Genomic DNA, 25,416 nt, shown 5'->3' with positions numbered 1-25,416 from the left:
CTTAGATACTGGTGTTGTTGAAGGCCCTGTGGGTAAGAAAGGCAAATCCATACCTAGAGTACAGGTCTGTTCCTATTAGAACAAATCCCTGGCCCCTCCAGGATGGAAAGGGCCTGACACAGTCAACTTGCCACAGAGGTCTCCTTGAAAAATGGCGCCGTACCAGTGGCTCAGCAAAAATGAGCTCAGACATGTCGTTCTCACCAGCATATCTTTATTGCTTGGGCCTTCCTGCAGAACAAAGTCCTCTGGTGGGTTTTCAAGGCTTACGGTCTGTTCATTTAACATACTCACTTCCTTAAACCTTTTCACCCCTTCTTCCACTGCCCACCATGGCGGCTGTAGCATTTCCAATCCACTTGAGAAGGGTGGTCACTTCCTTCAAGCTTCTGAGAGCCATTTTAGCGATGCATCAACACCTTCTCCTGGAGTTCTCGCCAGGGTGTTAAAACGTGTATCCCACAATAGTACTTCTAGGTTGGTAAACACTACTTGATCCTACTCTACATTTTATTTTTATCCCTTAATCTAGTGCTCTTAGAATTAAGTCCCACAGATACTCAGCTGCAGAGATACATGACAGCTGGGTCCTGCAGAATCTTGAGAGTATATTACCTTTCTTTCCTAGCAGGCCCAATGTTTCCCTGTTCATTTTTATTGTAACTGTAGTCCTTGACCTCAGGACTAGGAAGGAAGATGGGGATAGGCCTTGAGGGAGTGTCCATGTGATGTCGAAGGGCACACACCTCTTAATCATTTTCAAGTCAGAGGAAAGCATTAGTTCTTAAGGAAGGGGCCTCTTCTTAAGTTCAGAGGGCCTGAGGGAATCCGGGGCATCAAGATCTGAATGTATCAACCTAGATGTCCTCTCTCAGGAGACACTTTTTCCTAATCAGGGCCCTGACTTTACATAACAGACTTGACTAGGTTGACAAGTTAACATTGGAGAACTCTGTTAGTCTTCATATTACATCACGGGCCTGGTCCTCAGCTGCTTCTACCCTTCTACTATGGAAGAGAGCTTCTTAATACAAGCAGAACCATCTGATGGTGCTTCACGTCCTTGTGATTCGCAGGTATTGTGTTTTTTAGAAATTGGTTTCTGGCATCCCTGTACTGAGCACATCTCTCAGCACCATTTTTTCACCAGCATTTGCTCACTTGCTGTGTCACATTGTGGTAATTCTCACAACATTTCTAACTTTTTCATTATTATTGTATTTGTCAAGGTGATCTGTGATCAGTGATCTTCGATGTTACCATTGTCATTGTCTTGGTGTATCATAAATTGCACATATAAATGATGGCAAACTTAATCAATGAATGTTGTATGTGTTCTGACTGCTCCACCTATCAGGCAATTCCCCATGTGTGTCTCTCTCTCCTCCAGCCTCCCTATACCGAGACACAACAATATTGAAATTAGGCCAGTTAATAACACTACAATGGTCTCTTAGTGTTCAAGTGAAAGGAAGAGGTGCATGTCTCTCACTTTAGATCAAAAGCTAGAAATGACTAAGCTTAGTGAGGAAGGCAGGTTGAGAATCTGGATCGGCTGAAAGTGAGGCCTCTTGCACCCAACAGTTAGCCAAGTTGTGAATACAAGGGAAAAGTTCTTGATGGAAATGAAAAGTGGCACTCTATTGAACCCACGAATGATAAGAAAGCAAAATAGCCTTACGCTGATATGGAGAAAGTTTGAGTGGTTGGATAGATCAAACCAGCCACATCATTCCCCTAACCCAAAACCTAATGCAGAGCAAGGCTCTAACTCTCTTCAATTCTGTGAAGGCTGAGAGAGGGGAGGAAGCTGCAAAAGAAAAGTCTGAAGCTAGCAGAGTTTGCTTCTTGAGGTTTAAGGAAAGAAGCTGTCTCCATAACATAGAAATGCAAGGGGAGGGGGCACCTGCGTGGCTTGGTCAGTTAAGCGGCCCATTCTTGATTTCAACTCAGGTCATGATCGCGGGTCGGGAGATTGAGCCCTGCATGGGCTCACACACTGGGCATGGAGCCTGCTTAAGACTCTCTCTCTCTCAAAGGAAAAAAAAAATGTGTAAGGTAAGGTAGCAACTGCTGATGTTAAAGCTGCAGCAACTTATCCAGAAGACCAAGCCGAGATGGTTCACGAAAGCGCTGCACTCAATAAATAAAACCGGGGCATATGGTGGCTCAGTGGGTTGAGCCTCTGCCTTCGGCTCAGGTCATGATCTCAGGGTCCTGGGATCGAGACCCACATTAGGCTCTCTGCTCAGCAGGGAGCCTGCTTCCCCCTCTCTCTCTGCCTGCCTCTCTGTCTACTTGTGATTTCTCTATCTGTCAAATAAATAAATAAAACCTTTAAAAAAAAATAAACAAAACAGCCTTCTGCTGGCAGAAGATGCCATTTAGAACTTCCACAGCAAGATCAAAGTCAATGTCTGGCTTTAAAGCTGCACGGCACCGACTGATTCTCTTGCAAGGGGCTAATGCAGCTGGTGGCTTTAAGTTGAAGCCAGTGCTCATTTACCATTCCAAAAGTCCTGGGGCCCTTAAGAATTCTGTTAAACCTACTCTGCCTGTGATCTATAAATAGGGCAAAGCTTAGATGATAGCACATCTGTTTACAACATGGTTTACTACCTGCTTGCTTAGAAAAAAAGACTTCAAAATGTTACTGGTCATTGACAATGTCACCAAGTCACCCAAGAGCTCTGATGGAGATGTACAAAGAGGTTAATGTTGTTGTCACGCATCACACAGCATCCATCCCGCAGACTGGATCAAGGAGACCTGGAACAAGACTTGAAAGTTTTATTATTTAAACAAATATATTTCTTAAGGCTATAGCTGCCATGGATAGTGATCCTCTGATGAGTCTGCACAAAGTAAATGGAAAACCTTCTGGAAAGGATTCGCCATTCTAGATGCCATTAAGAACATCCGTGATTCGTGGGAAGTGGTCAAAATACAACATGAATAAGGGTGTGGAAGAGGTTAATTCTGACCTTCCTGGATGACTTTCAAGGGTTGGAGACTTCGGTGGAGGTAGTAACTGCAGATGTGGTGGAAACAGCAAGAGAACTAGAACTAGAACTGGAACTGGAAGTAGAACCAGAACTGGAACTAGAACTAGACCTAGACCTAGACCTAGAACTGGAACTAGAACTAGAACGGAACTGGAACCGGAACCGGAACCGGAACCGGAACTGGAACCAGAACCAGAACTAGAACCGGAACTGGAACTGGAACTAGAACTAGACCTGAACAGGAACCAGAACTAGAACCAGAACCAAAACTGGAAGTAGAACCGGGACTAGAACTAGAACCAGAACCAGAACTGGAACTAGAACCGGAACTAGAACTGGAACTAGAAGGGGAGCCTGGAGCTGGGGCTTCATGGCTACAAACTCATGACCAAACCTGAACAGCTGGGGAGTTGCTTCCTCTGGATCAGCAGAGGAAGTTGTTTCTGGGGACAGGAACTAGTCCTGGTGAAGATGCCATGAAGGTGGCTGAAATGACAACTAAGGACTTAGAATATCACATCCACGGTTAGAGCAGAGGCAGGGCTTGAGAGGACAGACCCCAGTTTTTTTTTTTTTTTAAAGATTTTATTTATTTATCAGAGAGGGGGGAGGAGAGAGTGAGCACAGGCAGGCAGAATGGCAGGCAGAGGCAGGGGGAGAAGGAGGCTCCCTGCCGAGCAAGGAGCCCGATGTGGGACTCGATCCCAGGACTCTGGGATCATGACCTGAGCCAAAGGCAGCTGCTTAACCAACTGAGCCACCCAGGCATCCCCAGACCCCAGTTTTGAAAGAAGTTCTACTATGGACAAAAGGCTACCCAACAGCATCCCATGTGACAGAGACATCATCCATGAAGGGAGAGTCGATCAATGTGGCTAAAATTGTCTGATTTTAAGAAATTGCTGTAGGCACCCCAAACTTGAGCAACCGTCACCCTGATCAGCCAGCAGACATCAACATCAAGACAAGACACTTCAGGGGCGCCTGCGTGGCTCAGTGGTTTAAAGCCTCTGCCTTCAGCTCAGGTCATGATCTCAGGGTCATGGGATCGGGATGGAGCCCCGCATTGGGCTCTCTGCTCAGCAGGGAGCCTGCTTCCTCCTCTCTCTCTGCCTACTTGTGATCTGCCTGTCAAATAAATAAATAAAATCTTAAAAAAAAAAAAAAGACAAGACACTTCACTAGCAAAAAGATTATGATTCACTGAAAGAGGATGGTTAACATTTTTTAGCCATAACTTATTTTTAAATTAAGGTACGTACATTGTTTTTGTAGACACAATGCTATAGCATCCTTAATAGACTATGGTATAGTGAAATATAGCTCTTACACGGAATGGGAGACTAAAATTCATTTGACTCACTTATTGCACTATTCACTCTATGGTGGTGATCTGGAACCGACCTGCAGGGTCTCTGAGGCCTGCCTGAAAACTTGCAGGGGTGGGGGAGGATCTCATTTGTTTTCACAGTTAGCCTTTAATTCATTATCCTTGATTTTTCATTGTCTCTTTTGAAACTCTTCATTGCTTCCAGCAATAGACATCCAATACTATTGTCTTTATAATTACTACTGTCTCCTGTTTCTCAATGCCTCGTACTCTACACCAGGGTGCCCTCCCTCACACTGGTGTGCCAACCCAGTCCATCATCTGAAAATGTTAATTGTAACCCTGTCTTGGGACTGTGCTGCATCTACGGCCAGGGATGGGGTCCTCATTGCCAGCCGGGCAGCAGGGGATCTAGCTCCATATTTATGGGAGAGAGAAAGAGAGAGAGCATACACACGAGCTCGTGGCTGGAGTGGGTAGGGGGAGGAGTGCATGGCAGAGGGAGAGGGAGAAGCAGACTCCCCACTGAGCATGGAGCCCAATGCAGGGCTCAATCCCAGGACCCCAAGACCATGACCTACGCCAAGGGCAGATGCTTAACTGAGCCACCCAGGTGCCCCCCAAGTCCCATTATCGCATCTGCCTTCCACCCCTCCTGGCACCAACTATCACAGGTTGGATTCCCCATGGAGCCAGGCAGACAGTTTCTAAAGGAGCTCTCTCAGGATACCTGGAAGGAGACTGGAAGGAAGCAAGACTAAGCAAAGAAAGAAACTGCACTGCAAAGCCGGCCCAACAAAGTGTTGACAATCCTGTCAGGGAGCTCAATTGCCCTTCTGAGTTACCCGAAGTTCAGGGGAAGCACCTGGCATTCATATGTTCCCACCAACCAGTCATTAGATGCTGGCTGCCCTGGGAAAAGGTGGAGCCTTGGACAAGGTGGCTCTTTTCAGCAGAGACTGATTTGCGTGATTCATGAAAATGATGCTTACAAGCTTTTCAGAACTCAGGGGAACCAGGATGGGAAAAGCCTTCAAGAAGAGGAAATGTTTGGACAAGAACAAGCTTCTTGTTCTCCCATAACTGTCTGCTTGATTTGCTAGTGAATAGGATTGGATTCTAGTTCCAAAATTTGCTCTGTAAAATAATCTCACAGATTACTTTGTTGATAAGACTTCTAGAAACATCTGAAAAAAATAATTATTTCCTGAGTTTAGAACAAGAGACCCCAGGCAGCTTAACATGTTGATTATAGTTCTGCTTTAATAGGATAAGATTTGAAAATACATAGATATCCAGGAGAAAAGTAAAGCAGTATGAATTATTGAGAACATACTGTGCTTTACTTTGGGTGCTCCATTTCTAATTATAACAGCAATCCTACTTCTCAATGAACAATGTCCACCAGCTCTGCAAACACATCCAGTGGTAACATTAGAGTAATACATTTTACACTGGACTTGTCAAACGGCCGCTCTATAAATTCATCATGTGTTGCATCTGGGTTTCACATAAGAAAAGAGGCATATCTATAATTCACAACCAGAGTCAGGTTTCTGAAGACTTAGATATGAAATATTGCTTGTCAACTTGCTTCTCAAACTGAACTTTTAAAATAAGTATAATTTATTCTTTAAAGCAATTTTATAGACAAGAATGGTCCAGTTAATTTCATAATGACATTGGTTGAATATGATACAAAGGAAATACAGGTATTTTCCAGGACAATAGGATAAAGGAAGCTTTAAGAATTCACGAGAGAAAAAAGGTAATAAAACCTAAACTTCTTTTTCAGATGTTTTAAAGTTTCCATAAGACCTTTTGTTGTAAAAGTAATTATTTAACTATGATACATAAAATATATTGAATGCACTGCCTGACATCAAGATGGAAACTCTTTTACACAATAAAATTCTCTTCTGGTCCATCTTGGACCAAGTCCTAGTTGTCTGATGGTGGATTTCTCTTCAGAGGCCGAACGTTGTAATAAAATGCATTGTCTTCATCTACTGATTAGTATTCTTCTTCAATTTCAATTAAGCCACTTCCAAATCCTGATCCTGATTCAGAGCCAGAGCCAGAGCCAGAGCCAAACATAAAATAGTCCTCAAAAGGAGAGATGACATAATTGGATTTCTGGGGTCTTATCATTCTGAAGTAAGAGAAAAATGAAAGGGAGAAAAAAAAAAAGTAAAGTTTGAGACTTAAGGAATATAATCATAATAAATTTTTTAAGATAGAAAATTAATGCAGCCAGCTGGTTGCTCAAATTAAGTTAAAAGTTTCCCAGTTATTCAACACTTTGAAACAAAAAACAAAGCAGACCTTTCCACATGTTTGCCTATACTTGTACTTAACTCATTCTATTTATCAGTCAACATCTATGCATTGCAGACTCATAATAAACAATGCTACTTTTCTTACCACTAGCATAGTAATTCTGTACTTGGTAAATTTAAGGAGTCATTTATTTAAAAAAAAAAAAAAAGAAGAAGAAGAAGCCTTTCCCATTTTCTTCCATTAAAGAAAGGACAAACAAGTGTAAGTTAGCTTAGATAGATGACATTTTTTCTAACATAAAATTTCTACAAAACTAATAATTCATAAAATATCAACAAAACTCATTCTTAAGAAATTCTCTAACTAGTTAAACATTATGTTTACCACCAATTAATTAATTTCCTTTCAAAAAGTAAGTGTATTCATTCAGCTGGGCTCAGTTTGGTGGTTAGAAGTCCACTCGGCACCAAAGACCAGAAGAATGGTGTTACCCCTCAGTGGTAGAACAAGGCAACTAAGCATCTGAGACAAAAATTAATATTATAGTCTATGGGTCATGTTTTCCATGAAAATAACAATCCACAGGCCATATAACAGATTGGAGCTTCATTCATGCGTGCATTCAGTAAATATTGAACATCCGATCCCTGTTCTAAGTGCCTAGTTAGGAATGGGGACTGACAGATGAGGTCCCTGCTCCAGAAATTTAGAACTTGTTGGGGAAGTCAGACAATAAAAAATGAATAAATTAGGAAAACACGAGGCGGTGCTAAATGCCTTGCGGAGAAGTGAAATAGACTAATGTACTAGAGGGTGACCAGCAGGTTAATTACACTGTGAGGTCAGGGAAAAGGGATCAGAGCTGGAAACACAGATCGGTAGCGCCATATGCACGCCTGCACATGCACACGCACAGTGGAAGCCACAGAAGAGGATGAGGTCACCTAAACAAAACTGCAGATCGAGAAAGGGCCTTGGACAGAGTCAGGGCCACACCAACAACTTATTAAATACTGCACAGAGGAGAAAGAACAATCAGGGAAGCAGAAGAAAACTCAAGATAAGGTGGGGCCATGGAAGCCCAGAGAAGAACGCATTTCAAAGGGAGGAAAGAAGGGTTGGGGTGGGGGCGGTCAACTGTTTTTGAAGGTAATTAAGAAGCTGAGTCAGGAGAGGAGTAGAGAGTAAACAGTGGATAGGTTAAGCAGGAGTAACCTCGACCTTAGCAAGGACTCTGAGTGGAAGGTGGGAACAGGAGTTCAAACAGAAGGGGGAGAGGAGCGGGGAGATAGGAAGCATCCCTTTCGATAAGTTTTCCTGTGCAGAGGAGCAGACGGCTGGAAGGGACGCAGAATCAAAGAACAGAGTTCACCGGACTGTACGAGATGCTAGAGAATGTCTGCACACCGACAGCAAGAAGATACTGGGCTCAGAGGAGTGACGGCAGAGCGGACGTCCTAGAGAAGTGAAGCCAGCTAGCGGATAGCGAGGAAACTCAGAGATGGGCGACAGTAAGGAAATACCTCGCTCTCTGGGCTAGAGGGGCAATGGAAGAAGGTGGTATTATCTGATCCCAGCATCTGGCAGGAGAGAAGCCATGGAGGAGGCAGCGGTAGGGCTTGAGAAGAAATATCCTGGTCTCCCCCTGCCTCCTCTGCTCCCCCATCTCCCTCCTGTGCCTTCCATTGGCCAAACTCAGCCACAGACCTGGGAGCCTAAGAAAGGCAGACAGTGGGATGAGCCCTCACTCCCCACCCAGTACAGAGCAAGAAGGGAAATGGAATGGACAGGAGGGCAAATGGGCCCAGGACTGATACAAGAGCAGAGACGGTTCATTCGTAAGCGTCAGGAGTGTGAGAGTAAGAAGGAAGCTTTCCTGGCTGGGGAAAGGGGAAGATCTAAGAGATTTAAGAAGAGAAGAAATGGTGCAAAACAGTTGTTTTGGAGAACTTGGGTTATTCCTCTAACATTTTAGATTTAAATGAATTACTATGGAAACCCCTGAGTTAAAACCAAGGAGGATGTTATAAAATCAGTTTCAGGCTTAATGCTGTGGGCTAAAAGCGGCAGCACAGGAGCAGGATGGCAGACTGGCATTTTGAGGGTGGTGATGACGTCATCTCTCAGGCAGTGAATGCCAGTGATGGAGAGAGTCACCGGGACCCTTCACCGGGACCCTCAGATGGATGATGGTCTTACCTGGCGTGGACTTGATGATCTACCCAGCTTCAAGGAGACTGACTTTCAACGGTTAATCTTTTAAATCTAAGGAATAAGCCTTCTACAAGAATCCTTTTCATAGTACAGTTTTGCTGCGTGTTATATAACTTTGATATTCATTGAAATAATTGATGCAAAGACAATTCCATTTTGGTTACTTACAAATTCCTGTTGGATCTTTTTTGCAAGTTTAAAGCAGGTTTGAGTTGATCAAGAAGAGGTCTGGCTTGCTCTCGGACAAGTCATGGCCATTTATTCTTCCTTTCCCTAATTTCTTTTTCACTACTATCTAATCTCAGTACATTTTTATCGCCCCTCAAAGATCCCGCACATGTACTCCCCTCTCTAGTCCTCTCTCTCCTCCAGCCCCCCAGGACCACTCATCTATCTCCCACCTTTATAGATTAGCCTATTCCAGACATGTCATGTTGACCGAATCATACAACATCTGCTTTCTTTCACGTTGCGTAATGTTTTCAGGACTCATTCATGTGATAGCATGTATCAGGAGTTTGTTCTCTCTTTGGGCCAAATAATAGTCCGCTTTATGGAAAAACTATGTTTTGTTTACCCATTCAGTTGACAGACTCCAATTGGGTTTCAATGGATACTGTGCTCTGCTTACATAAATAATGTTCACTCGTTTCCAGTACTTGCTGGTGAAAAGCACTCGATGTCTGTCTCTGCCCCCACAAAAAGACCTTACAAAAGTATAGATGAGGGGCGCCTGGGTGGCTCAGTGGGTTAAAGCTTCTGCCTTCAGCTCAGATCATGATCCCGGGGTCCTGGGATTGAGCCCCACATCGGGCTCACTGCTTGGCAGGGGACCTGCTTCCCCATCTCTCTCTCTGCCTGCTTCTCTGCCTACTTGTGATCTCTGTCTATCAAATAAATAAATAAAATCTTTTTTAAAAAGTATAGATGAGGGCGCCTGGGTGGCTCAGTGGGTTAAGCCGCTGCCTTCGGCTCAGGTCATGATCTCAGAGTCCTGGGATCGAGTCCCGCATCGGGCTCTCTGCTCAGCGGGGAGCCTGCTTCCCTCTCTCTCTCTGTCTGCCTCTCCATCTACTTGTGATTTCTCTGTCAAATAAATAAATAAAATATTTAAAAAAAAAAAAGTATAGATGAATCGTGCATTCTTGCGCATCTCAAATGCCAGTAAACACAGTACTGTTTTATTACGTACTATGCAGCGAGAGCCAAACCATCAAAGCAAGAGGCTGAAGAAAGACCTTCTGGACAACGCTCCCATCTCCAAGCCGAGATCTTAACAGATATGGGTGAAAGGAAAATAAGGGAAAGTTCACTTACGAAGAAGGGTCGGTCCTCAGAGGAAGGATTCCCTCGGATTCCCCTGGAAGCAGGTTGAACGTGGGTCCCTTTTCTTCGATGCAGTTTGCAGAATTGCCATCAGGATTGCAGCGTACCCACTGGTACCTGGCTTTGCGCACAGGAAAACCTGCCCAAACAAGGAAGCTACATGGTTAATTCGTATCTCTTATACTGCTTCTAATCACCCTGTTCCTTTTTGATTCAGTTGATTCTAAATTTGGCAGAAGGTAAGGTGTGGGCGGTTTTATGACCGTAAATATAACATGTGTACCTGCTGTGTGCCAGCCTTTTATACACATTGTCCTCACAACAACCCTGAAAAGTAGCCCAGAGTTTAAGGTTAGAATAGGGCTTTGGCAGGGGCACCTGGGTGGCTCAGTCAGTCAAGCATCTGGGATCAGGTCATGATCCCAGGATCCTGGGATCGAGCCTTGCATCGGGCTCACTGCTCAGCAGGGAGCCTGCTTTTCCCTCTCCCACCCCACCCCTCTACTTGTGTGCCTTCTCTGTCAAATAAATAAATAAATAAAATCTTAAAAAAAAAAAAATAATAGGCTTTGGCAAACAGCTGCCTGGAGTAAAATCCGAGTTCTGCTACTGGTGAACTGTACTTTTCTAAAAAAAATAAAATAAAATAAAATAAGTAAATAAATCTTAAAAAGGGGCGGGGGCTGGGTGGCTCAGTGGATTAAGCCTCTGTCTTCGGCTCAGTCATGATCCCAGGGTCCTGGGATGGAGCTCCACATCTGGTTCTTTGCTCAGCAGGGAGCCTGCTCCCCCTCTGTCTGCCTGCCTCTCTGCCTCCTTGTGATCTCTCTCTCTATCCAATAAATAAATAAAATCTTTAAAAAAAAAAAAAGCAGCATCAGCTCTCTGGAGACTGATATCGATTCTCCAGGGTAGATTATTAAATTTTTTTAAAGCAAGGAACACTATGCATTGTGGTAACGTGTGTGTGTGTTTTTAAGACTGTATTTACATACATGCTTCCGTGCAAGTATCTTGAACCTCTGAACAAATACAGAACAAACAGCCTCCCTGAGGGAATTGGTAGGCAGAAGACAGTGGTACGTTACTGCATATCCTTTGAAGCTTTATTTATTTATTTTTGAGAGAGAGAGAAAGAGAAAGCGGGGGAATGAGTGGGGGAGGGGCAGAGGGAGACGCATACTCCCCGCTGGTCTGAAGGCCAGTCGTCCAAAATGGGTTAGTTCTGTCACTGCCTGGAGCCTGGAGGTAAGGTAGCAAGACAACATGCAATGTCTGCCCCTTACTGGCTGTGGATCCTTGACCAACTTACTTAACCTTCCTGTACCTCCGTAGATCGAATAATGAGATATAAACGCTAGGTTCTTAGAATAACACTTGGCACCAGGTTCGAGCTCTCGCATGCTAGTTTCTCTGAGGAGGAGGAAGACCACAGTGACCAATCTCTGCTAGTGGACAGCTTATAGGGATCAAGAATTTAAATACTCATTCTACCATTTAGTACCTGATTCTCAATTTCTCGTCGTTTAAAGATGAATAACAGAGCCCCAAAGAGTTCCAGTCCAAACGAGATAACAGTATGTAAAACATCTAGCACAAATCTTAAGGTATGGTATTTACTATGTTTTCGTTTTCTTTCTCCGTCTCTGATCCTTTCCCAAAACAGCCTAAGTCTAACATCTGGTCGCTACTTAGAAGCCCTGTTATTGTACATGGGGTAGAAACCCAACATCTCCAGCAGAGGGCGCCAGCTTCACACTCTGTGCCGGCCAGACCACGGCTGTCCAACAGCATTAAGACCAACACACAGGTTATATTCAGTGGAAGTTCCAGCAGCCGTATTTTTAAAAGTAAAAAGGGACAAGCGAAATTAATGTCAACACATTTTACTCATCCAATGTATTCAGATATTGCTACTTAATATAAATATATTAAGCAATATAAAAGTTATTAATGAATATTTTACAGCTTTCTTTTCATGTAAGTCTCCAAATCTGGTGTCTATTTTGTACTTAACAGCACATGCCAGTTTGGACTTTTGCCACATTTCAAGTGTTCGGGGGATATTGTTCTGGACAGGGTAGGTCTCGGCATTCTCCTTTTACATGCAACTGGTGTGCACGCAACTGAGGTAATGTTTGCAGAGATAGGAAGTTACACAGAAAAGCAAAACTAAAACTTTAGGAGGAAGCATCTATTTTTTCACCCACATAACAAATACAACTTTAGCCAATTAGTGAAAACAAATTCTAAAATACAAAATCCACCCTCCCACCCCAGAATTCAGAATCTCAGTTTTTTGAAATTTATAGAGGGATTTCTTGGGGAGCCTGGCTTGCTTAGTGGGGGAGCATAAGACTCTTGATCTTAGGGTTGTAAGTTCAAGCTCCACGTCGGGTGTAGAGATGACTGAAAAATAAAATCTATTTTTTTTTAAAAAGGGGCTTCTTTTGGGGGAGTGATAGGAGACTGTGGTGATAGTTGCATATATCTATCAATATACATTAAAAAAATTGAGCTACACACTTTATTTTTTTAAGAATGTATTTATTTATTTGAGAGAGAGAGAGGGTGAGTGAGCGAGAGAGAGAGAGAGAGAGCGAGCACAAGCCAGAGGAAGAGACAGGAGAGAAGCAGACTCCCACTGAGCAAGGAGCAAGGTGCAGGACTTGATCCCAGGACTCTGGGATCATGACCTGAGCTGAAGGCAGATGCTTAACCGACTGAGCCACCCAGGTGGCCCTGAACTATACAATTTAAATGGATGAACCGTATGGTTTGTGAAGGCTATTTCAATGAAGCTGTTTAAAAACTTGTAGAAGTCTCCCCCTCCCCCCCAAAAAAAGTTTATCTAATCTGGGGCTGATCATTTTCAGTCAGCTCTAAAATAAAAAGCATGGTTACAGACACAAAGTTCCTGAGGTATCTACTGAAGAGTATTGGCAGGATGTGAATTCAACAGTGTCAGCCTCTGCTGTCATGGGACTACCTTGACTCTATCTTGCTTGGGAGCAATGTCTTATGATTACCGTAATTGAAAGAAAAAAAAAAAAGAAAAGAAAAGGGAGAATGCTAGTGGACACAAAGGTTATCTTTCTCAAAAGCCCCACCTGCTGGATCTGCTGGTTAATTTTGTGGTGGATTCCAGGGAAAAGAGTGGTTTTATTTAGAATCCTTTCCCTCACCGTCCCCACCACGATACGCGTGTGCGCGCACGCACACACACACAGGCACACACATACATAATGTCACTAGTCCTGCTTTACCAAAATCCTTTCTAAGAATGAACATTACTCCTGTCATCCCTCTGCATCTTTCTTAAAAATTATTTTTACTTTTTATTTTATTAAAGTAGTCTCCATGGCCAACACTGGGCTTGAACTCACAACCATGAGATCGTAAGTCACATGCTCTATGAACTAAGCCAGTCAAGTGCTCCTCTCTGCATTTTTTTATACGATTATATCAAAATTTCCCTAACATCATCACAATTTACCAATTTCCTGTTCTTAATGGAGATTTGCTACAGGTGTGTTACAGCAACTTAAGCGGAAAATGTCATGGGCGGGTTAAAAATAAAAGATCCTTGCTGGTCATTGTTTTGGTAACATTGAAACAGGCATCACATCACTAAGCTGGAGTTGCTTCCTATTGGACAATCAATTCCACAAGACACGTAAGGTTCCCCCAACCCTGCATGGTTTGATAAACTATAAACGTTCCAAGTTTACTTTCAATTTCTCTCTAACCCTCAATTCAGTGGTAAACTTTATAGCAAGTCTACCATAGTCAAAGCAAGGGTTTTTGTTTTAAATAAAGAAAATCTCAAAGTCATAAGTTCAAGTCTCATAAGGGGCCCCTGGGTGGCTTGGTCATTAAGTGTCTGCCTTCAGCTCAGGTCATGGTCCCAGGGTCCTGAGATGGTGTCCCACATGAGGCTCCCTGCTCAGTAGGAAGCCTACTTCCCCCTCTCCCACTCCCCCTGCTTGTGGTCTCTCACTATCTCTCTGTCAAATAAATAAAATCTTTTAAAAAAGATGTTCGAGTCCCATGTTGGGTGTAACAATTACTTAAAAATAAAATCCTTAAAGGGGCGCCTGGGTGGCTCAGTGGGTGAAGTGTTGACTCTTGATCTCAGCTCAGGTCTTGGTCTCAGGGTCATGAGTTCAAGCCCCTTGTTGGTCTCCACACTCAGCATGGAGCCTACTTAAGGAAAAAATATTTAAAGAGGGAGGGAGGGAGGAAGAAAGGAAGGAAGAAAGAAAATCTCTAATCTACCTAGAAGACGGCCAAGCTGCAACAGAAAGTTAACTCTGACCCTGAAACCAGATGACCACTTCTAGCATTAACTAGTTGTAACCGGCCTAAAGCAAGTCTCAAATATTTCTCAAGAGGTTGATCTAAAGAGCAAATGAGATGGTGAATGCAAGATCAATTGCATTCCAACACCAAGGGCACTTCTCCTTTGGAAATACCCTCGTTTTTCAGTTCATTCACTCTATCCTTTTTGGTTCCTTTTCCAACAAAGAGCTAAACCTACCAGGTAATGACATAAATGCTAGTACTTTATACGTTTTCATAAGTTTCTTCACTTTCTGATGAATACCTACTACGTAAGTAAAGTTTTTGCTGTTTAAAAGATTTTATTTATTTATTTGAGAAAGAGAGAGAGAGCACGAGCTGGGGCAGAGGGAGGGGGGAAGCAGACTTCCCTCTGAGCAGGGAGCCAGATGTGGGGTTTGATCCCAGGTCCCCGAGGATCATGTCCTGAGCCACTCAGGTGCCCAGGAATGTTTCTGTTTCAATTCCAGTTTTACCTACTGAATCTTAGCAGAGAATGTGATATTTGGGGGAAATCTCGACTATATAAAGACTGACTTAGCTCTGGCAGAGGTGGACCCCCCCCCCCCCACTAATCACTCGAGTTTGTGCTACAGATATAGACCTTGCTACTCAGGATCTTGTCAGAACACATTAGGGAATTATTTCATAAAGCTCCAAATTTTTCCTAGAAGACCCAAGACTGTTTCTTAAAATCAATATTGCTTTATGCTTTAAAAATGACAGATTATAAAAAAATTTTTAAATACATAATTAGTAGAAAAGTTTCAGCAACATTATTTGCAGTTATTTTCTTCAATAATTGAGTAACAAGAAAAAAATTATTTTATAAGTTTCCAATATATATAATGAATATATCTGAGATTATCTGTACGATTTCATTTCCACCAGAAGTAAAAATGGGACAACTAGAAGTCACTTCAAAGAAACAAATCCAGGACATGAGTGTCACTTAAGTCACTATTTCTTGCACAAATTGGGAAAATTTAAAGAATTTTCTCCTGTAAATTCTCCCGTCTGTTTATCAGGCCATGACCTTCTGCCTTATTTAGACATGATCCCATTATTTACCAAAAGAAAAAAAACTGTATTCTTCTTAAAAACTGGTCGTTTCTGTTGTTTTCATCATAAGGATATTAAGTTGTTTCAGTCTGACTAAACAACCCTAAATGATAAGGAAATCTAACAAGAAATTTCCAAATGTAATATCTCTGGGCAACAGCACAAATACTAAAATTCACTGGTCTCTTTTTAAACCAAGAGGGTTTGTACTATGTCTAACCATAATTGAATTTTCACTAAGAACTCAATTTAAAAAAAGAAAAAATACACAAATCTACTCTGATTTTTAAAATATATCACTTTCCACTGTTAAAATAATTATGACACTACCATAATATGTTAAAACTTGGGACTGATATAAGCCCTTAGGGAGAGGTAGATACTCTCTCAATGGTTCATCTTCTCCTGTATTCCTTTCTGGAGTTTTTTAAAAACTTTTTTCATTTAAGATTCAATTTAACTAACCTACGTATATTATTAAGTTTCAGAGGTCCAGTTTAGCGACTCATCAGTTGACCTTCCTTGAGGTTTTAGAAGTTTATAAACTATACTTTTTTTTTTAAGATTTTATTTATTTATTTATTTATTAGAGAGATGGAGAGAGAACACAAGTAGGCAGAGCAGCAGGCAAAGGGAGAGGGAGAAGCAGGCTCTCCACGGAGCAGGGATCTCGATGTGGGGCTCGATCCCAGGACTCTGGGATCATGACCTGAGGTGAAGGCAGCTACTTAACCGACTGAGCCACCCAGGCGCCCCAAACTATACCTCTTCATCCAAAAATAAAAGAGTACGTTTGGAGCATGGTGAGAGTTTACGAGGCCACACCTGTCTCAGGGTGTCATTTTTCTTAACTAAACTCACATTAAAGAGTTCAGCATCCCCTCTCCATCCTTTCTCTTTGCCTCCTTGCCTATGAAATAATACATTCTGTACCTTAAAGTGAATATAATCATTTGTGTGGACCCCGGGGCTTGCAAAGATAGAGGGGGAGGGGGACGAGATCCCCCGGTCTTACCTTGAACTGAAGAATCCAAAACCAGGAGGAGGGCAAGAGCCAGGGCGAGCCTACTGCCAAAGAGGAGCGGCTGCATGGCGACCGGCTAGCGTCAGCTCTGCTGCCTGCACGCTGACCTCACGGTGAGGAAATGCAGCAGGGTGCACTCTGTCCCTTTTAGAAAAAGTTCCAAAACCTCAAACCCTGCCCAGAACCCACGTCATGATTTCCTGAACAAATAGAGATCCACATCAAAACCCAGCAAGATAAAAAAAAAAAAAAAAAAAAGAAGAAGATGAAGAAGAAGACAGCAAAAGTACTATTCATACCCGTTATGAAACTTCACTGGACTCTCCCGGGTCTGCTTTTTCGAAAGTTTTGTTGTTTGCCACTTGCCTGTGGGTAATTTTTTCCCACTAAAGCAGCAGAATCAGCATTCGGTATAGTCTGTTTTTTCCTTTCTTCAATGAACCACCTCAACACCAGGTGGTTAACCAGAGAGTGTGGACTGCCCTGGGGGCGAAGGGGGGCGGGGAGCTGGGGGAGGGTGGGGGCTGCCTTTCCATCCCTGAGGACCTTCCACGTAAAATACCCCTTCATCAGGGGTAGCCTAGCTCACTGAGTCATGCTCCAGAAGTGAGGGTTCAAAGCGGAGTTGTCCTCTAGGAGGAAGTGGCCTCCGATTGCAGAGAGCCGGCGTCCTCTCCGCGGACCCGCCGCTTGCCCTGGGACCGCGGGGGAGGACTTCTACCTCCCCTCTACCTCCCGAACCCGGGGGAGGACTTCCCGTTGGCAAGAACTGGCTCAGACAGAGAAATGATGTCGCGTTCCTCTGCTCCTTCCCACCAAGTATCTCTCACGATGAGAGAGCCGTTCCACGTACACTTCTCCTCCGTTCCCCCGGTAAGATTGTTCACCTTGGTTTGGGCGCTCCCTGGCCTTGGAGGAGCCGGGGAATCAGAAACAAGCCGAGCGGTCCTCTCGGCGGGCTGCGGGAGCTCAGAAAACCCACCCGGGTCACAGCCCCGGGTCCCAGGTCCTGGGCAGCGCGCCGAGACCTCCGAAGGACGGTGGGACACCCGGTACAGACAGTAAACACCAGCGGCTATCATGTGTTCTGGCCCTGGGGGCGCACACTGTTTCCTTCTATTCAAGGCTCAGCCACTCTCCATCTCAAGGCCTCTCCCTCCAGCCCCCCTTTCCCTTCGCACCCTCAGGACTCTCCAGTCCTCTGAGGCGAGGGAGGAGTTTCCCTTCTCTTGTCTTCAGCTTCCTGCTGATTCCTTTACCATTTCCTGCTGAGGACAGGCCTCAGAATCTAATCGCTGGGGAGCTGTGGTGCAGAGTCCCGGAGGGTCATGAAGAAAGGCCCTCTTGACCGTCCTCAGAACCAGCTGTGAGTGCGTCCAGGGACTCCCGTTCTGCTGTGAGGAACCCCCCAAGTCACAACCTCACTGGGTTCCCCACTATGAATATTGGTGTCAGCTTGAAATAATAGCCCTCATCCTCCGTCCCTTTTAACCCTATCACCAATTTAAAACCCTGGCACCATCAGGGTTTTATAAAACCAATAATAGCTTGATTTCTTGATTTCTTAATACCCCATCAGTAGCTTCAGTAAAGTCCTGCAAAGCCTCAGGACCACTCAGAGCTCCCTATGGTGATTCTTTTTTTTTTTTTTTTTTTAATTTTATTTATTTATTCGACAGACAGAGATCACAAGTAGGCAGAGAGGCAGGCAGAGAGAGAGAGGAGGAAGCAGGCTTCCCGCTGAGCAGAGGACCCTGGGATCATGACCTGAGCCGAAGGCAGAGGCTTTAACCCACTGAGCCACCCAGGCGCCCCGCTATGGTGATTCTTTAAAAAAATAAATAAATGAATGGTTTGGGGTTCTCAAACATCCCTTCTTCTCCCATTATTCTGACCACCAGCAGTTTCCCTCACTTCGAAGGCAGAGATGCCGACCATTCTCATTCTGACGATGGTGAGGGAAATCAAGGAGAGAGTGCCCGTAAAAGCTCACCACTGCGTTCCTGGTGCTCCTCTGGGCTGGGTCCCTACCATCTTCTTGCCCAAAGTTGCCTCCATTGACCAAGGACGATCCTTATTGGTCCACAAACCTTACCCTCTACAACAAATAAGACTGTAATCCATAATTTTAAAAGACCAGTTCTGTTCTGGATTTAATCCTTCATTTACCAGGCAACGTGAAATGCACCTACTTTACTTGGCACTCAACTAATTTGTCCATGAAATGGGCCTCTTTATTCCTTAACAGTAACCCTGGAACAGCACACACACCAGGAACGCATCTAAGAAAGCCATCAATTTGCCCGCCTCCTCCCCTCTTCATGCAAACGTGGCTTTTCACTAGCTATTGGTTTTGGGGTGGTCTTTTTAAAAAAAGATTTTTTTTTAAGATTTTATTTATTTATTTGACAGAGAGAAAGAGAGATCACAAGTGAGGCAGAGAGAGGGGGAAGCAGGCTCCCCACTGAGCAGAGAGCCTGATTCAGGGCTCAATCCCAGGACCCTGAGATCATGACCTGAGCGGAAAGGCAGAGGCTTAACCCACTGAGCCACACAGGCACCCCTAAAAGCAGATCCTTTTAGAGCACTTGAAAGTCTCTGCATCACAACTCAGCAAAATACTTGTTAAGACTTTGGGATAACTTGAGGTTGTCAGAAGGGATACTGAGGGCAGCCCAAAACTGCTTGGAGGGATGGCTCCCAGACTCATTTCTCTTCTCTTCTCTTTTCTTTCTTTCTTTTTTTTTTAAAGCTCTAAGTTAAAAAGTCTGCCACTCAGCAGCCTCTAGGACCTCCTGGGCTCCTCAGTGAGATGGTCTTGACTCTGAACTGGGCACTACACTAAAAAAAAACCAACAGCACACAGACCCTGTTCCAAATCTATGTCTCTAGAGTCTTAAAACTGACCCTAGCATAAAGATTTGATTTCTAGCATGGGAAGAGACCTTAGGAATCACCTCCTTCACCCAACCAGATGGGAAAAGTGCAAGTCCAGAAAGGCACACAACTTGCTGGTCACACAGCTGGTGATTGGCAAAAGCAGGTGTAGAACTCAGGGTGCCTCATGCAAACTCAATGACAGGTGAAGACTAAGATTTGTAAATCATCAGTAGTCTTCCTTCTAGTCTTTTTCTTTCTTTCTCTCTTGTTTTTTTTTTTGAGGTACTACTGAAGTACGTCTGTTTGGAATGAGAAAATGACTGTGGTTTGCTTCTAAATAATCCAGTTTCAGGAGGGCCATGAGAGAGGGACAGCAGTTGATCGCTGAAGGTGAGCAATGAGAAAATCACTAGTCTCTCTACTTTAATATATTTTTTTAGAATTTTCATAACAAAATGCTTTTAAAAAAATCAGCCTTAACACATATATCTTTGGGGGACGCCTGGGTGGCTCAGTTGGTTGGATGACTGCCTTCGGCTCAGGTCATGATCCCGGAGTCCCGGGATCGAGTCCTGCATTGGGCTCCCAGCTGCATGGGGAGTCTGCTTCTCCCTCTGGCCTTCTCCTCGCTCATTCTCTCTCTCACTGTCTCTCTCTCTCAAATAAATAAATAAAATCTTTAAAATATATATGTATATATATATATCTTTGGGTGCCTGGGTGGCTCAGTGGGTTAAGCCGCTGCCTTTGGCTCAGGTCATGATCTGGGATTGAGTCCCACATCAGGCTCTCTGCTCAGCAGGGAGCCTGCTTCCTCCTCTCTCTCTCTGCCTGCCTCTCTGCCTACTTGTGATCTCTCTCTGTCAAATAAATAAATAAAATCTTTAAAAAATATATATATATATATATCTTTATCTGGCGCCTAGGTAGCTAAGTCGGTTAAGGGTCTGCCTTTGGCTCAGGTCATGATCCCACATCGGGCTCCAGCTCAGTGGGGAGTCGGCTTCTCCCTCTCCCTCTGCCCGCTGCTCTCCCTGCTTGTGATCTCTCTCTCTCCCCTGACAAATAAATAAAATCTTTTTAAAAACAAAAAAATAAAAAATGAAAAGTGACCACTTTATTCATGGATACCAGGAAACTTCGAGTTTCCCGTTCTTTCAGTTCTGCTCATTCCACCTCTGGCCCTTTCATGGACAGGGAGTCTTGTGGTCACTAAGTCTCAGTCCCAAGGGAGCAGCGACTACTGTGTTCTTAATCCTCTCACAGGGTGTCAGTGGATGGGTGCCTGCAGGGTGGTGCCTTGAGAGAGGGCACAGGCTCCCGGGCATCTCCCTGCTGGGCTCCTTCCCTAGTTCTTCCCTTCTTATCACTAAAGCCACACACCCAGTGTACTAGAGCCGGTCCCTCCTTGTTGAAGAACTCCAGGGTGCTAATCCAGAAGCTTCCTCAGGTGTTGCTAAGTATCTAAAAGTTTGCTGACTTCTGGGTTTTCATCTTGGACTGGAAAAGGGGGAGGCACAGAGCTCCCGCATCAGAGTTCAGGTCTATAATTTGACAAGAAAAACAAGGGGCAGCGGGTATAGAGGAAATCCCTGTACCTTCTGCGAAATTTTGCTGGGAACCTAAAACTGCTCTAAAAAATAAATTCCATTTATATTTTAGAAAGGCATAAAAGGACTCATCAGATGCTACCTAAAAGTGCTCTAAAACATAAATTCTATTTCAAAAGGCATAAAAGAATTTCTCAGATGCTACCTCCATTCAAAAATGACATTCCAATTCTAAACATTATAGGGCTTGAAAGAAACAAAAGTTGCAACAAAAGAGCCATATGTAGATACTATTAATAATAAATAGCAGGGGCGCCTGGGTGGCTCAGTCAGTTAAGTATCTGCCTTCGATGATCCTGGGATCCTGGGATCAAGCCCCACATCCAGCTCCCTGCTCACAGGAGGCCTGCTTCTCCCTTTCCCACTCCCTCTCTCACTGCATCTCTGTCAAATAAATAAGTAAATAAAATCTGTGATAAATAAATAACTGGGAACAGTGGAATGTGTTACTTCTCTTGGAAATATTTTCACAGGGATCAAAAATATTGGAAACAAATCTTTTAGGGAAAATTTCAAACGTAAGAGAACAGGAGTATACATGCAGGTTAGGGGGAACTGAGTCTTTTGAAAATGATCAAGAAAGGAGGTCCTTATTTGACTTATCTTTTTCCCAAGACATGCAATCTATCAATACTATTCTAAGTTATTTTTGTATCTCTTCAGTAAATTTTATTTTCTAATTAAAAATTAATACATGCTTACCATGGAAAAGCAGGCCGCTGGGGAGTAGCAATGGGGGAGGGACTCAAAAGAAAGGACAAATCTCTTGTCACCTTCCATCCACAGATCACCACTGTCACATCCCGCCTTTGGTAATTCAAAGTGGCACACCCCACTAGAACGCAGGGTTCCCTCTCATTTTCCCTTATTGCCATTATTTTACACCCTGCTCTATGGGACTACCTAGCCCCATAGGTGTCCCCCAAACTAATTTAATCATCAATTCCCACCAATCCCATAAGGCATTCATCAGTTTACCACCTCAAGGCTCTGAGCTTCCTCTGCAGAGAAGCCAAGTTCCCCAACCCAGTGACAATATATCCTACGCTTCACCGCCCAACCTCACTCCTCCTCCCCCAAACACACACACTGAAATTCCAGCCACATACCTGCAATTTTAGTTAACGTTATTGGTCATTAAGGAAGAGGGAAGTCTTTGTCCCTTCATTTATAACCACAGAATATTAACCAGATCTTCAACGGCTCTTTGGTGTCAATCCTGAGGCTGACCACATTTACCAATTAAGTTACAGCACGTTAGTTCGTTCTTATTTTTTGCCAGACTCTATGCCTTTTTTTTTTTTTTTTTTTGTCTTGATCACAAACATGAGAGATGAACAGAATCGCTTAGTGAAATGCAGTTTAGAAGTTTCATGGCTTGGTCATGCTTTACACTGAGGCAGTAAAAATTTTTCTTACAACCAATCCTAATTTTTAACCCCTCCTAAAGAGTGAAGGGATATTGCTCATCCTCCATTCAAAAAGGCAGTATCTACTGGCATAAGTTGTTCTTTTGGCATTCTGGCATAAGTAATATCCTCTACGTCTGATGACCTTTATTTGATGCTTTCCCCAAATGGAGTAAACTTCTACAGTAGTTCAGCATTTTCCTGCATGTCACCCCAAGGCACTGAATGAATGAATAAATGAATTAATTCTGTATTGAATAATTCTTATTTTTTGCATGTGCTAGTGTTGTCTTCGCATTTAGATTATTCCAGGGATATAGAATATAATGGGGCTCAAATGACCGTCAATTACCAAAAAGTTAATAGTGGTGTTTTCTAGACAGTAGGATAATGTTTCCTCTTCCTCTTTTCCAGAGTATGCCAAATTTTGTGTTCTAAAATTGTTTCTCATGTTAGTAATTAAGGAAGAAACACTCAAAAATATTTTGATTGATGACATAAATTTAACTTAAGTATCATAAATGGAGAGCATTCTTTGGATAACCACCCTTGGGGCACAATGAGGCTAAAGAAGTTGAGTTAGAGATCAGCATTCAGGAACAGCCTGATAAAAGCGATTTACCTGAAGGCGATGGGACTGGGACTACTAAAGTCTCGTTGTAAGGAGTAGTCAGGAAGGCTGAAGGAGAAGAAGAGCTGTAGGTTAAGTAGACAGTGCAATTTCATCACAGATGAAACAAGAATAGAATTTCTTTTTGGGTTTTAGAATATCCATGGAGGTAATAATACCGCTGGCTCATGGAGATGAGAGTGAGGTCCCTTCCACTCTATCCCAAAACTTGAAAATAAGGACATGAGACCCTCTCCAAACAACCTTGTAAAAAACAAACTGGAGGAGAGACATGCAAATTCATGTCTAAAGAGATGAAGGGGTCTTGTCCTCAAAATCAAGTCAGCCTTCCCCAAGGCACACCCTATTTTAAAGACCAAAATGAAATCTCCTTGAGTTGGACCAAAGGGCCCTTTCCCAAGGGGACATGGGGTCGTCACTCTTTCCTGGCTGGTGGGAATGCAGACAGAACAATTCAGCAAAATCCCTGCCTCTAGGGACTCCTGTAGTTTTCAGACAGGATGGGGTTGGTGGGGAGAAAGGAAAAGACGGTTGGGGGCAAGCAACAGCTTGCTCAATAGATCACAATTCAAAACCACACTCTTGAGCTTTCAGGGCTTGCATCAAGATCCTCCTCATTCCATGTGACCAGAAGACACCCCCCTCCCTTCCCAGGCCTTTCTGGATATCATACCGGTGATTGGGAGGAACTCAGGGCCCAACCTAACTAGCCCACCCTAGCTCACTGCCCAGAACCATCCTCCCATCACTTAGAGCTACACTGTCCAGGCACCTGGGTGGCTCAGTCAGTTAAGCATCTGCCCTCAGCTTGGGTCATGATCCCAGGGTCCTGGAATCGAGGGCCACATCAGGCTCCCTGCCCATCTCCCTCTCCCTCTGCCTCTCTTCCCACCTTGTAAGCTCTCTCCTGCTCACTCTCTCAAATAAATAAATACAATCTTAAAAAAAAAAAAAAAAAAAAAAAAGAACTGCACTCACTGTCCAACATTGTAGCCACATGTGGCTAGTAAGTACTTGGCTAATCTGAACTGAGATATGCTATATTTGTAAAATATACATTGGATTTCAAAGATACAGTAAGAGAAAATGTAAAATCTTAATAATTTTTGTATTAACTGTACATTGAAATATTTTGGGGGCGCCTGGGTGGCTCAGTGGGTTAAGCCGCTGCCTTCGGCTCAGGTCATGATCTCAGGATCCTGGGATCGAGTCCCGCATCAGGCTCTCTGCTCAGTGGGGAGCCTGCTTCCTCCTCTCTCTCTCTCTGCCTGCCTCTATGCCTACTTGTGATCTCTCTCTGTCAAATAAATAAATAAAATTTAAAAAAAAAAAAGAAATATTTTGGATATATTGGGTTAAAATATATTATTAAAATTAATGTTGCCAGTTTTGTTTTACTTTTTAAAATGTGGCTACTAGGGGTGCCTTGGCTGGCTCAGTGGGTTAAGCCTCTGCCTTCAGCTCAGGTCATGATCTCAGGGTCCTGGGATCGAGCCCCACATTCAGCTCTCTACTCTGCGAGGAACTTGCTTCCCCCTCTCTCTCCCTCCCTGCTGCTCTGCCTACTTGTGATCTCTCTCTCTTTCTCTCTGTGTCAAATAAATAAATAAATTTTAAAATAAATAAATAAATAAATAAAATGTGGCTACTAGAAAATTTGAAATCACATATAGTGATGTTCACCTGTGGCTGTGTAGGGAGAAAAAATGTCCTGATACCCTTGAAGATTCTTCCACCTGGTCTAAGAATTCAATTGACATGAGAGATTAATAGGAGGAAATAACCCCCAAAGTTTAATTGTGCACACGGAGGCCCAATAATGAAATTGAGACCCAACGAAATGCTCAAGGCAGGCAGTTTTTTTACTTTTTAGACATAGAGACAATAAACTGATGAGGATTCACACTACAAAGAAAACTTAACTTTGGGAGCTTTGGTTGGTAAGGAACACTAACGGGAATTTGAGCTGGGATAGTAAATGAGCAAGAAGTCATAACAAGGGTATAAACACAGCCCTCTTGGCTCTAAACTTCCCCTCTCTTGTGATAAGGATATATTTTTACCTCTTGATACAGGGAGGGAACACGTCACATGGGAGATTTATTTCTTGCTTTCTGGAGACAAATGGTGGTGGCCACAGTGTTCCTTTTGCATTGACTCTTTCTTAAGTGAGCTTTATTTAAAATAATTGATATGTCAAAGTGGCACATTTGGGGGTCACCTGCTCTTGGCCCCTACACTTGAATTCTATTTCTACAGCATTGACTTAAAAAAATGGTGATTCAAGGTTAAGGAAAATCTGGG

At 43.4% G+C, this 25,416-nt stretch overlaps 1 protein-coding gene across 1 annotated transcript; it reads right to left on the bottom strand.

The window, feature by feature from the left end:
• Positions 1-5,580: 5,580 nt before the first annotated feature.
• Positions 5,581-16,730, bottom strand: SRGN (serglycin). Its single transcript, XM_045083442.1, has 3 exons — positions 16,574-16,730; positions 10,147-10,294; positions 5,581-6,487 (listed from the first exon to the last, which is right to left on the bottom strand). The coding sequence occupies exons 1-3, from the start codon at positions 16,647-16,649 to the stop codon at positions 6,349-6,351; spliced, it is 363 nt and encodes a 120-aa protein (XP_044939377.1). The 5' UTR covers positions 16,650-16,730; the 3' UTR covers positions 5,581-6,348.
• Positions 16,731-25,416: the final 8,686 nt, after the last annotated feature.

The sequence above is a fragment of the Mustela putorius genome, unplaced genomic scaffold (assembly GCF_011764305.1).
Source record: "Mustela putorius furo isolate JIRA1106 unplaced genomic scaffold, ASM1176430v1.1 tig00000698_pilon_pilon_pilon, whole genome shotgun sequence".
Classification (NCBI taxonomy): Eukaryota; Metazoa; Chordata; class Mammalia; order Carnivora; family Mustelidae; genus Mustela; species Mustela putorius.
The sequence above is the reverse complement of the archived record's forward strand: the minus strand, read 5'-3'. Positions and strand labels throughout refer to the sequence as shown.

Coding starts and splice junctions, on each gene's coding strand:
- SRGN (XM_045083442.1), bottom strand. CDS start 16,649: ATGCAGCCGCTCCTCTTTGGCAGTAGGCTCGCCCTGGCTCTTGCCCTC. Junction 10,295..16,573: donor TTTGGATTCTTCAGTTCAAG/GTAAGACCGGGG, acceptor TTGTTTGGGCAG/GTTTTCCTGTGCGCAAAGCC. Junction 6,488..10,146: donor CTGAGGACCGACCCTTCTTC/GTAAGTGAACTT, acceptor CTCTTACTTCAG/AATGATAAGACCCCAGAAAT.